Below are 15,230 nucleotides of genomic sequence, written 5' to 3' on the forward strand. Positions count from 1 at the left end.
TTGTGCTTTGCCTTTGCAGCAGTAGAGGATAGTTTAAGTAGAGAAGAAACAAATTCTACTTTCTTCAAACAGAGGGCAAGTATCTGCCTAACTGATTAGTCTGTTTTCTTCCATACAGGTGGTATATAAAGATGACTTAAATTGGCTGAAGGGACTTGGATGCTATGTCTGGGATACTCCACAAATCCTGCATGCTAAAAAATCATATGACCTCCAGAGCCAAGTAAGCATATTTTCCTCAAATAAGTAAATACCTGTAAGATTTTTTTCCATCTATTATTCGCTGGGACTGACACCTGTCCCGGTCCAGAGCAGAATGATGTAATTGCTGTTACATCAGAAATATTTTTTTCAAAAACTATTGTAATACATTATTATATATTATAGTATTATTTTTCAGTTTGATCTGTAGAGACTTCATCACTTTTGTTATTGAGGGAACAGAAAAACTAGAGAAAAGGATATCACAGTTGTGATTTTTAGCAGTGAAAAGATACACTTCTGTTTTTCTGTATCCCACTGTGCACAAGATAGCTCAGTGAAACATATATGTAGGGATAACAGTGTCTCTTGCCTTGCTGGGAGTACTCCTAGCCTGCTACATGCTATACAGTGATATCATGCAATTTTCAGGATGCCTCAGTTCATACTTGGTATATATTAAGTATTTCTATATCACCTGTCACCTTTAAGAAGGGTCTAAACTGGGCTGTAATCCTGGTGCTTCAATTGTTCAGAATTGGTTTTCCAGGAAGCTGACAGAGAATTTCTTGGTCTTTTTCATCATTAATGTTTTGGGGTTTTTTTTCTGTCTCCTTAGATAAAATACACAGCTGCAGGAAAAGAGAATTTGCAGAACTTTGGTGTTGTTACTGATACACCTCTCTACGTGACTGCAGTGCAGAGTGGTGTAAATGCTAGTGATGTGAGTCTCTCCACTTTTTCTCCTCATGCTTTTCCCCTTGCTCCTTCTGAGAATTGAAACAAGTTCACTAAATCTGTCTTTTGTCTTGCAGGTGAAATACAAAGCAAATTACCACAAAACTAAGGACAAGTATACAACTGTGACTGAAACAGTGGATTCTGAAAGAGTTCACAATTTGAAACACCTTTTTAGCAATGTAAGTGTTTTTACGTTTTTTGTTTCTCTTCAGTGTGGGGGACTTTTAGTTTAGCTTGTTTGTTCGTTCTGTTTGAAGATAAACTCCCAGACACAGAGCTTATTAAAGCCAGTGACAGCCTGTGTTGCTTGAATAGGGCGAAGATGCTAGTACTGCGTTTCAGACAGAGGGCATATTTCCTATCTATAGTTCAAGTCTTGTCAAAGCGCATGCATTAATAAATGTATTCCCTGAAGAAAATTGCACCAGACCCAAGGCCAGTTGTTGTATGAAATTGGACAAAAATAGATAAATGGGCTTTCGTCACCCTTCATGTATGCTTTTAAGTCTGGTGGGAGATTATCCTAAACAAGTAAACTGGTCTCTTGATGTGAAGTAATAGTTAAGGTGTCTAAATGAAAACAGGAGGGCTTTTGATTTCTAATGTATAGAGAAGAATTTTTCAAACTCACAGAGATGTTTTATGTCGCCATAGAATCTCTACAAGGAAGCCTGGGATAAAGTGAAAGCTACTGGCTATATGTTGCCCTCTGATGCAGTCTCCTTAGCACGTGCAAAAGAACTGAAGCATAATGCTAGTACAGTAAGTGAATAAAATACTTTGTTTTTTCAATCAGATCATCATTTCTGGCAATGAAATCCTTCATGCCTTGCATATACCATAGGTATCAAAAAGATTCTTAAAATTATCTTCTTAAATAAAATTATATTATATTTAATTTTAAATTAATTTTATTAATTTAATTTTAAATATAATACATATATCTGTGGATAAAGACTTTTCTGTGATAATCGTTTGGATAACAGTTGGATAGTCCTTTGCTTCCTCTTTACATGGAAGAAAAATCCACATTTTATAGGAACAGAAACTGTTTCTTGAAAATTACTGGTTAGGTTTTTTATAGTTTAAGTTGCACAGGTCCAGGTCACAAAAAACACTAAACTTTATGTATTTCCTTAAGTGATGCTTTACTGAGTACAGGTTAATGTAAACATATGCTTCAATGAACTGAGGCTTATACAAGATCACTCTCTTCATGGATACCTTTAAATGAAGGAGCTGGAACAACGAATAAATGTTTATTCCAGCTTTTTATTTAAGTCTCCCAGCATCTCTTGTTATTTTTTATAACATCATAGTTATGGTGTGCTTTCTTTGCAGCTTAAAGTAAAATAGAAAACTAAAATCTCACTCTGAACAGCTTTCTCTGACTGTTGAGCGTAACTGAATTTTTTGCTCACTGGTGAATTTGGTTCCAAAAATACAGTTGTCTCATTGGGAGTAAGTTATTTTGTTGCCTTTATTTGCGTCTGCTTAGGTAAAATACCGGGAAGAATATGACAAGTTTAAAGCACTGTACACACTACCCAGAGGTGTTGAAGATGATCCCAACACAGCAAGGTGCTTGAGAGTTGGAAAGCTTAATATTGATGTAAGTATTTTCTAATGTATGTTTTCCTCATAAAACCATACTTATCTTAGAAGAGGATGCTCAAAGAACCCACGTTCATTAATTCATCCAGATACCATATTTTAATATGCATTTGGCAGTGTTCAGTATTTGTTAAATTCTGTATTATGCTTTTGAATGTGCTTTTGAAGTTTCTGACTCAACTGTTAAATCACCTGCACAACTAAACCTTTGGTATGGTATATTTATGTGTAAAACAGGGTACTACCTAGTCTACCTCCTTTTAAAACATGAGTACCATGAAAAATTGACAAATCGTATTTTAGCAATCATTAATTAGTATGATAGGCTGGGAGGTGCCCCATCTGCAAATTATTTTTAGATTTTTAGAGCAGGCAAGTTGTAAATTTTAGTCTTAGCCATAGTGATTGCTATTCAACAACCATTCCATGAAAATGTCAATAATTTTGCTTCAGCAAAATTTTTCAGCATATATTTATCAGCAGTGAATGCTTTGAATATTTTCCATCATTAATGTGTTGTTTTTACTCTGCAGCGCCTGTACAAGGAAGTCTATGAAAAGAATAAAGCCAAAATCCACATTGTTCCAGACATGGTAGACATAATTTCTGCTAAGGATGCACAGAAGAAAATCAGTGAAATTGATTACCGCACACATCTTCATGAGTGGATGTGTCTACCAGATCTTCAAATCAATGCCCATGTTCGAAAAGTCACTGATCAACTTAGTGATGTAAGTGCACAAATCGTATATTCATGACTCACTTTTTAAAAAGATTTTTACACTTATGCTCTGTTAGAGGAAATGATTTTGCAAAAACTTAGAGTGTTCTGAGGTTGGTACATGTGGATATTAGATTATGCACCACTAAACAGCACCTTTATCATGAGTCGTAATACTTGCCAATAAGTATAAATCTGAGATGTGGCTAAGCTTGCATAATTTCAATGTTACCTGTGTAGGAATTGGATTGTAACATTACAGTTCTACCAGTTCAGCCATCTCTGTGTGTAAATTGTCCTTTATCATTTGGTTGCATAAGATATGGAAACTTCCCCTGCGTAGGTAGGCCCAAGAGTAGGTCATTGATCTATCAGTAAATCATTGCCTGTAGGATACGCAAATAAATTTTTAAAAATCATTGAGGTTTTTTATTCATTGGTCAAACTGAAACATTGAAGAAAAATGATGCAAGTCACTCCAAAGGAATTGCTTTGATTTTCTCAAACCAAAAGAAAGTCAAAATACTAGAAACCTTGGGTGTTGTCATTTGACAGTTGTGTTTCAGACTGACCTTAGCAATAAGGGATTAGACTATAGTGGAAGTCTTACAGGTTGCTTCTTTGTTCTTATACCTTAGGTGGTATATAAGGATGATCTCAACTGGCTGAAAGGCATTGGCTGCTTCGTCTGGGACACCCCTGAAATTCTCCATGCCAAACACGCATATGACCTTCGCAGTGATGTGAGTCTGAGCTGGTTGCACTAGTCCTGCTGCTTTTTTTTTCACACTATTGTATTAAAATGATGGATAGTGTGAAAATAGTGCATATTTTTTCTACTCTAGATATAATCTGCAAAAATGTTATATATCTTTCTCTACTGAAGTATTCAGACTGTGTTATTTAAACTTCATTGATCTGGAAGAAGTAGATGTTGTCTGGTTAAGTCCTATTCAGGAAAGCATTAAACGTATGTTTAAATACATGTCTGCTCAGAAGAGGGCTTGAAATCAGTAATTCTTCATTCAGAGCCATTAGAACACAGCAGAAATGATTAAGAATTCATACAGACAGGAAGTCTTTTGATGTTGATTTTATGATGTTTTTCCCTTCTCAAAATCTTATGGCCCATCCTTTGTCAAGGATTAAGCTATTAAAATGGAGGAATCGTAAGTCTGGTTTTCCAGAATATTATATCAGAGTTATGTTGGCTGTTCATCATACGGTGCACATGCGTATTTTGTGAAAGAGTACTGATGTTTCCTAATATTCGCTGAATATTCCTTGAAATGCTCTAACTGTTCTTACTTAGTCAGGTGCCAAGTTCATTCATTAAGTCATAATTTCAATACACTTTCTGCTTAATACTTGTTCACTAATATAACAAGTAAATAACATAATGGTAAATATAATAATATAATAAGTTAACAATGGCTAGCCTTACTAATAAGAGCTCTTGAATTTCCCTCTGCAGATTAAGTACAAATCTAAGGCAGAGAAAATGAAGAATGACTACACTGTGGTCATGGACACTCCTGTCTATGTCCAGAATGTCCTTAGTGGCATGAATTTGAGTGAAGTAAGTGTTTGTATTACATTTCATCTACAATATTATGTATGCTGTTACCTTAGAAGTTCCAGAAAAGTAACGTGTAATATTTTTTAATTCTTTGCTGATATCTACAACTCATTGCCTATGCCATTAATAAGATTAGAACACAATCAATACAATCATTGAATTGCCTAAATAGGAAAAACTGTCATCTGGTTTTTTTGGAAGAGAGTCCCATAGGTGTGCAAATAATATATACTATGAGAAAAGATGGCTACTTTGACTCTCCTGTAATTATTTTTTCCTTTTCTCAGGCTGTCTATCGCAGTGAATATGTGCACAATGTCAAAGGCAAAATGATTCCTACTGATAAAACAGTAGATTTGGAGCGGGCAAATCATGCACACAAAATACAGAGTGAAGTAAGTATAAAAATTCTATTTCTAACAGGACACCAAAAGCAATGGACACATTTTTCTCCTGTGTGATTGATGCATGTTCCTGTTTCCTCTGGATCTTTCTCTTTTTGCAAGTCCACAGACTTGTCTCATATTCAAGAAGCAAATTATTTAAAAGTTAATGTCTTTCTCTAGCTTTTCAGATAAAGAAGCTAGATTTCACTGCTTTAGAATTAAAGTGGGAATGTCCTCATTTAGACTACAAGCATAGCTAATAATATGGACATGTGGGAAATCTTTTGCCAATTGTAAATAAGGTATTTCCTACACAGCTATTGAGTAGTCTCAAAGATTTCACATGATTGTCACAAGCTCTCTCTCTCCTTGCAGAATTTGTATCGCTGGGCTGGTTTGAATGCTCTACCTACTGGATACAAACTTCCTACGGATACCCCAAGCTTTCAGCATGCCAAACATGTGCAATATATTGGCAGTGATGTAAGTAATGTCCTTTTGCAGCATGATTTGCAAGAGACTATTTGGTGCTCATCAGAAATCTTGTATGAGTACAAAACTGTTGGAGACAGTTATTTCTCAGATACGAGATTGACTGTCAGAGAGCAATACGAGTAGGGCAGTTCCACTTTGGTGGATGAGCTGGGAGCTAAGGGTGCCCATGGCCCAGGCAGTGTCCTCACCAACCAGGGTGCAGTCCTACAGTATCTGAGCAGGGTGGGCAGAGCAGGATGCTGATAACAGGTTGCATCAACAGTCCTAGACAAGGTAGGTGAGGAACCAGATCCAGGAGCCATCCAGGGGGTCCAGTCAGGAGCTACAGGAGACAGGGCCAGAGATAAGACGGAAGATAAGGGTGCAGCATAGGTCCAAGGTATATCCGGAAGACAGGGCTAGAAGCAGGATGAGAAACAAGCTACCTAAAATGTAGGTCCAATATCCATCCAGGAAATGAGGCCAGAGACAGGGCTGCAGATAGATACACCTACAACGTAGCTCAGGCAAGGACTGAGGTCCCAGATGAGGCTGGGCAGGGCAATTAAGGCCTGTTAGTGCACTCCAGGCCCTGACTTTGATTATGTTTGTTTTAACAGGATTTAAATGTTACTGAACTCCACAATTATCTGAATAAATTAATGTCAAGATGTAATTTTCCTCAGCTACTAGTATCTTATTAGATACAGGAGAAATTTAGAATATTAATCTTGGGCCACATTATAAAGATAAAAATAATGGTGAGGCCCAGGTATTTTAAAGACTCTGATACAGCTAAATCTCACTTGAGTGTCTCCAAAAATTTGATTCTTTATACTGCATAAATTATTTCCAGAACTACAATGTAAGTAGAATCACAAGCAAATTTAATTTTTGTATGTTCTTCTACTATCTAAAAATTCCTTTTTCCACTTTGTAGCTGAAATATAAAGAAGCCTATGAACACTTGAAAGCTAAAGGCTATACTCTGGGACCTAAAGATGTTGGGTTTGAATATGTAAAGAAAGTGAATCAAGTCATTAATGAGGTACAGTAAATATATGTATTTGTTTTCAGTAATATTTCTAATGCCTAAAATAGTAGGGATGAGAATACATTGACTGGGGAGGTTGTGGGATCCCTATTGTTAGAGGCTTTCAAGAAGAGGTTAGACAAACTTCTATCAAGAATGGCAAGGGGTCATTGATCCAAAGCTGGAGTTTATCTGTATGGCTTTTTGAGGTTCTTAAAAGCCCAAACTTTCTATAATCCTATAAAACTGTTACTCTAATATAAAATTAATAGTGACATAATTAACCATTCTGCTGCTATTTGATTAAAGTTGCATAGAAATTATTGTATCTTTACACCAGTGGGTCTATATACTTTAAGGTCTACAGGCTATAAATATGTACTGATTTGCTTGGTCATTGACTTCAGCAGGGTGAAAATTAAACATGCCTATTTAAACGTTTGTAGGATTAGAGTCTCAGATTCTCTATATGTTTGAGATGCTACTATCAAAACTGATTGTGGAAAATCTTTGTCTAATTAGAAGCCAGGAGGTTTGCTCCCTTTTCTCCCTTAGTTCTGCCATGCAGAACTAAGTACTAAGTACTAAAGAGAAAAGTACTTACACTCTGCCAACATGCTTGCTGTTTTAAGTTTTTACTTTTTAACAAGTAGAATGCTGTCTCCTTTGGTACAGAGGTTGTATCGGGCAACATACCACAAATACAAGGACAAGATTCATACCACTCCTGACACACCAGAAATCCGTCAAGTCAGAGCTACGCAGGAAGCTGTCAGTGATGTACGTGTCTTTCTAACATTTAAAAATTGAAGAGATTTAGAACATTCAGCATGATCAAACATGTGAAATGCTATTTTTTCTTTGTCTTTCAGCTCATCTACAAGTCAGATTTCTTTAGGATGCAGGGACACTTGATTTCCCTGCCATACACACCTCAGGTGTTACACTGCCGCTATGTTGGGGACATCACAAGTGATGTAAGCAGCTTCTGTTAAGATACGTGGTACCTGAATATAGCAGGCCTAATTTCTTTCTACTGATTCATGTTCGCTTGCCAGTGGGAGTGGGATTTGACTCATCATTTGCATTCTATTCTTTAATAGATAAAGACTTCGTGACTGTGTTTGGGGACTGATTATTGATCAGTCCCCAACAGTTGGGATTCTTGATCCCAACAGTTACCTTTTGATTTCTCTTCTTTTACTTGCCTTATAGAATAAATACAAAGAGGATCTGAAGTGGCTGAAGGGCTTGGGTTGCTTCCTATATGATACTCCTGACATGGTCCGTGCTCGCCACCTGCGTAAACTTTGGGTAAGATTTTTCTTCTGAAAAGCGTGTATAACAACGATTGATTTACTGATGTGCGTGCTAAGTACTTATGAGAAATTAAGTACATAAAAATGAATAAAGACCTGTGACAACATTTTTTGCCATGCAGCTAGGTAGTTGTTTCAAAGTACTAGGGACAGAGTATGATTCTTTTCTGTTAGGTTGCACTGTAAAATTATTTACTATCAAGAATAATAACAGTTTCCTAAGTGATACTGCTTTTCTTTTTCAGTCTAATTATATATACACTGATAATGCAAAGAAGATGCGGGATAAATACAGTGTGGTATTGGATACTCCTGGATACAGGACAGTTCAAGAATTAAAAACACATTTGAGTGAAGTAAGTTCTGTATTATTTTTGTCCATCTTTGTTATAATTTAAAAAAGCTCAGATCCTCTTACTGGTTTTCCTGAAATGTATGGGATGCAAAGCTTTAATTGTCTAGCTGCTAAATGGACATCTGTAACAGAAGAAGTAATTCATGGACTTGTCTTTTTCTAGCTGGTTTACAGAGCTGCAGGCAAGGAGCTGAAGACAAAATATACTTCCATCCTTGATACACCTGATTTCTTAAGAGCCAAGCATGGACAAAAAATACAGAGCCAGGTGACAAATTTTTACTGCGAAAACATCTGGGGGATCCCTCTTAACATTCTATTAAAGTACAGCAAAAACTTTCCAGGCCATTTCAAAAGAATATATATTTCCTAGAGAGTACTTTGAAAATCGGCCATTCCTCATTTTCAAGTGGCTATAAAATCTCATGTTGACCACATCTCTATAATGGACATATCCAGCTTTATCTATCTGAAATAGAACACTGAGCCCTGTCAGAGTTTTGTTCAAATTCTCTGAAAATTTGGCTTTCTCAGAGAAATAAACTTTTATTCATCTACGTTTATTCATCTACCCATCATCACTTCTTTATTCATATAAGAGTTCTTTAACTGAGTTATTATCTACAAATTTTGTGGATTTTTTAAATTCACAGAACAAAATGATGTTATCTGCCAGAGAGAAACAGACACTTTGGACAATTTTATCTAAAGTTAGGTCTGGATGCAGAGCAGAGAGGTCACTAATGCCACACGCATATGACATTTTGATTTGTGAGTGTGTTGCTGGCATTTACAAAATATCGAGAGTACTGATAGAGAAAGATAAACTGAGAGAATGTAGAAGATGAAAGGGCACATTACTTTCTCCTGGGGTAAATTGTGTGGTTATGTATGCATTGTGAACTTACAATCATTTTTCAGAGGATAAAGTAAAACTTACTTGAAATGTTTATTTTTGGATTCTTCTCTTCTTACTGCAGTATTTGTATGTGGAGCTTGCCACAAAAGAGAGACCCCATCACCATGCTGGTGGTCAGACTCCAGCTTTTACCCATGCTAGGCATGTAAAGGACATGGTTAGTGAGGTAAGATATTTGCTCTTTTGTCTGATACCACTATGCTGAACTGTTTAGAAGTTTTATTTCTGATTTTAGTGATAGGTTCAAGGCTCAAATTTGTTTACTCTTTGGTTTTGTGCCTGTTATGCTTAAATTTCACATTTCCTATGTTAGCTTGGTAAACCAATACACATTTTTATACATTTCAGTATTTTATAAGATACTTGTTTCTAAGTGCTTGTCTGCAGAATCCGAGGGATATGGGCTATGAGATTGATAGAAGCATTTTGCAGGAGTGACGTCTTTGTGCACTCAGTGTAGCACCTTAACATAATGCTAGATTAACAAATGCTCTTGAAGCTAAAGGTATAACTTTTCCGTCTTGTTGTCTCTCTTTAGAAAAAGTATAAAATCCAATATGAGAAGATGAAGGACAAATACACACCTGTCCCTGACACACCAGTCTTGATCAGAGCCAAGAGAGCATACCTGAATGCTAGTGATGTACGTAGTCCATGAACACTTTTGCTTACTTTTTTTCGGTTTCTTTACAAAAAAGAAGAAAAGGCTCAATGGGGAGAATGCATGCAAACAGCAGAATATCTCAGTGTGGTCCTGAGCTTGATCACTCCATTTGTGTGTATATTTGAGTTTGATATTACTGAGATTAGTTAATTTCAGATTGAGAGCACTGTAATGCTTTCTTTCATTCTTAATAATTTATTTTCATTTTCTTTTGCATGGAAGTGTAGACTTAGAACAGAGGAAAAATAGGCTCAGAATAAATTGCTTACACATGAAATCTCCAAATAGTGCAGACTAGAGTGAAATGGTTGATACTGGAGCCAGAATAGAATACATCAGAATATAGCAGACATCTTCATCTCAGTTAAGTGTGAGGAGTAAACTTGCATCTCAGTGGGAACTCACTCATTTTTCACTTAGGAGTAGATTAGAGAAGAAAATTTATCTGAGTTGCTGCAGGTAAGGATTTGAGGATGAAATTAATTTTTCCTTTGAGTGTGGAATAGCGATTTATGCTTTAAGGCAATGGCTAAGAGTAATCTACTCGTTAGTGAGACTTCTGTTATGTATTTCAAATTGCACATTTCCCAGGGGCTCTGGAAAAGCCTGATAAGGTATGTACTGGGCTGGCATTTTGGCCTATGGATTTGTCCAATTGCTGTCTTAAGAGTGGTTTTAAATTCTGTAAAGGAGTGTCCCAGTTCTTTTGCACATCTGAATTTGTCATCTGAGAAGATTTGCCCAAGCCAATGATCTTCCTGCTTTCTTCTAGACCAGGACATGGAGGAAGAGATGAGTGTTTTTTAATGGCAAATGCAGTACTTCTGCTCTTTTGGAAAGTAGCCCAGTGGTACAGGGATGTTTTTTCCTCAGTCTGAAAGTGAATAGGATAAAATTTTGCTTTTGATGGGCCAGCTTCTTTTCTCTCTAATTTTCACTGTGAGTCTCACTTAAATTGTAATTGATCTTAGGCAACTGAATCCCCTTGAAATTCCATAGGGCTTACATTAACATGTTGAAAAGCAACATATCCCTTGATATCATTCTTAAGAGGTAGGATATTTAACTAAAACAATTCCTGACAGATAAATATAATCTCTTCTTATATATATTATTTTTCTTACCAGTTGCGCTACAAAGAAACCTTTGAGAGCACAAAGGGGAAATACCACACAGTGAAAGATGCTTTGGATATTGTCTATCACCGAAAGGTCACTGATGATATTAGCAGTGTATGTATACAACATTTCTAGTCCTAATTTCTGTTTGTCATTTAATACTCTACAATATGCCATTTGTACTATTATTCTATTTGATTATGTCAAACAATCAGAAATATATAATTAGCACTATTAAATTAAATTCTGTCCTCCTTCAGAAGATACAAATGCAGGTAAATCTCAGTTTCATGTTCTTGGTTCTGACCTTTCAGAAAGAGGAATGTCTTAAAATTGCATGGCTGATGTGTTCTGTTCTCAAATTGTTTTACTTTATTTTTTGTCTTTCTTTGTAGGTGAAATATAAAGAAAACTACATGAGTCATTTGGGTATCTGGAGATCTATCCCAGACCGACCAGAACATTCCCATCATCGTGCAGTCACCGATGCTATTAGTGATGTGAGTTCAAATAGCTCCTGAATCTGAGATGGTGAAACCTAAGTGGAGGTTTCCAAAATTAAAAAAAAAAGTCCGTATTTCTTAAGAAAACCAAGGCAATATCAATGGAAATGAAAAAGTGATGTACACTTTTGCCTGACAGATCTGTGAAATGACAGAGCAAATCAAATGGCTAAAATTGAAGTCCGTCTCCTGAAATCAGTTAAGATTGTTCCATTAATTTCAATAGTAGTATTAGCTTGAATTTTTTTGTTACCACTGTAATAAAAACTTGGGTTATATGTAAAATCCTTAGCAGCACTGAAAAAAAGGAGTTTTTTCCTGAGATTTCTGGTTTGTATATAGAATCCTGGCTGTGCACAAGAAGATGTGTAAAATCATGGGAGTGTTGATTACCATAGATTAAGAATTTTACTCTGTGACTTCTGGGTGACCTTGCTTGGTTGTATTTAAACCAGTGTAATCCCATTGATTTTTTGCGAAATACAAAGTGACCCTTTAATTGTGCAGGAATAAATGTTTTTTAATTCATGCAGGAACTCAGATAGCTAGTGCTGGATTAGATATGTGGGAAAAAAACCACAGCCCATCAGGAGAATATAAGTATTCGCAATTTGTTTTATAATGGCATAATAATGAATGTAGCTCTGTTTGCTGCACCTTATGTTGAGGTGTTATTTCAGTATTGATCAGATACCATTTGATGCCATTTAAAACTGAAACCTTTTACTGCTTTTCTAAAGGTTAAATACAAGGAAGACTTATCATGGCTCAGAGGCTTTGGCTGTTATGCATGGGATACTCCAGATTTTGCTCTGGCAGAAAAGAATAAGGTGCTCTACAGTGGGGTAAGTAAAACAGTCTGCATTCTTGCTAAGTATTTCTTCAAAGTTTGCTTATATCGTAGTTGTATCTTTCTCTAAAGACAATCAAAGTCTGGTCAAGGCATGGATATGAATATCTCATGGTAGAACATAGAACGCAACATCTAAAAATAGAAGGCTTGCTTTAAGTGAAATTGGAGACAAAATGATCGTCTACTTATCCCTTCTGTTCCTTGGGAAGATCTGTTCTGTAGTAATTTTTCTCGTGATTCTAAGTCCAACTTTGAAAATTATGAAGCTTTGAAGCTTCCATTGCTTTCCAAATATGATAGTTACATCCCACAAACTACTCCATCTACAGCTGTTTTGACCTAAGATATATTTTTTGTTTGTAAATATGTTAAAAACACATATGCACTAATTCTACCATATTTTTGCTGCATATAGTTTTTACAGTTCTCTGTTTCCATTGCCTTACATTTCTTTGGTAACCTTTCTTTCTTTCTTTCTTTCTTTTTTCTCTAGTGTAAGTACAAGGAAATATTTGAGAAGACTAAGTCTCATTTTAAGTATGTAGCTGACTCTCCTATTAACAGGCATTTTAAATATGCCACTAAGTTGATGGATGAGGTAAGTATTAAAAGATTTCAGTAGTCCTTCCTACTGAACTAATAGCTTTGTATATGTTAACACTGAGGTAAAGGCTTGTCTTCGTTATGAAATGGTAAATAAATCGAAGTAGACCCGCAGAGAGTTAAAAGAAGAATGTCTTAAGGTCAGACTAAAATGAGGAAAGACAAGGATGTTCCTGTTATCTGCCTGAGTAGTTGCACAGAGCAGGTTTACAGTAATTAAAAAGTGAAATTGCAAAGAAAGTTCTTTGCTGACCAGTAAACAAATGCTAACTGAAAAAATGCTACTTGCTTAGTAAAACTGTTGAGAAAAAACTGACTGTTGATTGTCATGTGCAAAAGGTATAGAGAGAATCACAGCTGCTTTCTTGAAATATCAAACAAAATTTCATCAGTGTTAGGAGGATAGTATTTTTTCCAAAGTTATCATAACTCTGTTCCATTTTGGATATTCTGCCTGAATTCTCTCACTCTTAACTTACTTGGTCTCTCCTGTAGACTTAAAGAAAAAATAAGTGCAGTGTATTAGCAAAAGAGTAACAAATGCCCCTGGATATAAATCACCAACAAAGTTTCTAGACGTAATGCTGTACATCTGCTGTATATCTGTTCAAAGCTGTTTGAAAAACAGTTTGGCTTATTGAAGAGTGGCAGGAATAGGATGTAAGCATCCTTAAATTGTATATTAGGCCTTTCAGGAGTGATTTACAAATGTATATATTAATTGGAAACATTTTCTCTCTTTTTTTCCGTTTTTTCTTACATTTCTCTCTTTTGGATATAGACTTTAATCCCAGCCTTTAAATATTGCATTTAATGAAATTTCAGTGGTTAGAACTATGATCTCAGGATCTTTTTGTGTCTTCACTTTCTTCTTTTACGTTGTTACAATGTATTATGCTATTCTGAGCAGAAATTATATAAAGCTGCCTATGAGAAGCTCAAAGATAGGTACAGCGTTATTGTGGATGATCCTAGGAACCTCCTGGCCAAGTGGGGGACCACACTGAGCAGTCAGGTACTGTAGGAACGCTGGCCAGTGCTGTCAGAAAGTGCCTGGTTCACTCACAGCTACTATCTTTGTCTGCCTGAAATGTCTATAGCGGCAGTATCGTAGGTCTCGCCTGTGATATTGTGATGTTTTAGTTCAGTTGATCAGACAGTCTCTGTTTTGCCACCCAAAAAGCATTATTACTTTTTGAGTGAGCTAATCTATACCGTATGTAGTTTCATATATTGTGCATCAACTGACATCATCTTCAAGTAGGTTCTCATCTAATGTCTATTGAAATGATTGGAGAGGTCTTAAAAAAATGGATGTTGTATCATGCGTTTTTTTATTGCCTCTCTTTTAGTGACTTTTACAAAGATTATTTTCTTACGCATTTTTAAATAAAGCAACAGTGGCATATTTGGCTTTTAAATGCCCTTCCTTAATCTATAACTTACTCCAATATCCCCCAAAATATTTCCACTGTTTTCTTAATGAGACTTTTAATATATACTCCTGCCGTTCTTAATTATATAGATGTAAGTTGTATGCACATCTGAATGAATACATACAGTATCTTGCCTAAATCTCTCCACTCTAAAAGTGACTGGGATCTAGAGCTGTGCTGTTGTTTATGGTCTTCATAAGTCTCTTTTGTGCTTCGTTGCCATTTGCATGCACAGAAAAAATATAAGTCCTTTGCCAAGATGTTGCTGAAACAAGGATGTAATGAAATTCTGAGGCCAGATATGCTGAGAGCACTCTACAACACATACTTATGGAGCCAGGTAAAATGAAGAACTGCTGCTTTAGGAAGCCTTATATATACAGTTTAGCTGCTTGGATTTTTAACGCGAATGCTTGTGAGTTCTCTAAATTTCCACAGATACCAGACTCCAAAGTTTTGTACATGTGCTTAGTGCTGGATATGATAAAATAGTCTTGATAACACAATATCTGAAAGTGTTTGCTGTGACTTGGACTTGACCCAGCTCAGGCTGATCTGGCCCTCCATTTTCTCCTTTCATTACAAATAATAGTTATGTATATACTTCTTTACAATAATCCAGATACTTACATAGAGCAATTTTCCCAAACCTTTAAGAAAGCGTGTTAGCTCTTCCTCATATTTTCCCAACCAAATACTTATTCTGAGACC

General features: G+C 36.0%; 1 protein-coding gene across 1 annotated transcript in view; it reads left to right on the forward strand.

Moving 5' to 3' along the window:
- The window catches only part of NEB (nebulin), a 142,201-nt gene that overhangs the window by 89,659 nt on the left and 37,312 nt on the right, over positions 1 to 15,230 (forward strand). Inside the window, exons 105-128 of the mRNA XM_064514551.1 lie at positions 119 to 223; positions 821 to 925; positions 1,017 to 1,121; positions 1,597 to 1,704; positions 2,441 to 2,554; positions 3,090 to 3,287; positions 3,916 to 4,020; positions 4,752 to 4,856; positions 5,144 to 5,251; positions 5,618 to 5,725; positions 6,657 to 6,764; positions 7,425 to 7,529; positions 7,622 to 7,726; positions 7,965 to 8,063; positions 8,314 to 8,424; positions 8,587 to 8,691; positions 9,404 to 9,508; positions 9,881 to 9,985; positions 11,134 to 11,238; positions 11,520 to 11,624; positions 12,368 to 12,472; positions 12,974 to 13,078; positions 13,994 to 14,098; positions 14,755 to 14,859. Of these exons, the coding sequence (XP_064370621.1) occupies positions 119 to 223; positions 821 to 925; positions 1,017 to 1,121; positions 1,597 to 1,704; positions 2,441 to 2,554; positions 3,090 to 3,287; positions 3,916 to 4,020; positions 4,752 to 4,856; positions 5,144 to 5,251; positions 5,618 to 5,725; positions 6,657 to 6,764; positions 7,425 to 7,529; positions 7,622 to 7,726; positions 7,965 to 8,063; positions 8,314 to 8,424; positions 8,587 to 8,691; positions 9,404 to 9,508; positions 9,881 to 9,985; positions 11,134 to 11,238; positions 11,520 to 11,624; positions 12,368 to 12,472; positions 12,974 to 13,078; positions 13,994 to 14,098; positions 14,755 to 14,859 (2,634 nt within the window). The remainder of the gene's footprint in view (positions 1 to 118; positions 224 to 820; positions 926 to 1,016; positions 1,122 to 1,596; positions 1,705 to 2,440; positions 2,555 to 3,089; positions 3,288 to 3,915; positions 4,021 to 4,751; positions 4,857 to 5,143; positions 5,252 to 5,617; positions 5,726 to 6,656; positions 6,765 to 7,424; positions 7,530 to 7,621; positions 7,727 to 7,964; positions 8,064 to 8,313; positions 8,425 to 8,586; positions 8,692 to 9,403; positions 9,509 to 9,880; positions 9,986 to 11,133; positions 11,239 to 11,519; positions 11,625 to 12,367; positions 12,473 to 12,973; positions 13,079 to 13,993; positions 14,099 to 14,754; positions 14,860 to 15,230) is intronic.

Source organism: Dromaius novaehollandiae, chromosome 7, assembly GCF_036370855.1.
Source record: "Dromaius novaehollandiae isolate bDroNov1 chromosome 7, bDroNov1.hap1, whole genome shotgun sequence".
In the NCBI taxonomy this organism is placed as follows: Eukaryota; Metazoa; Chordata; class Aves; order Casuariiformes; family Dromaiidae; genus Dromaius; species Dromaius novaehollandiae.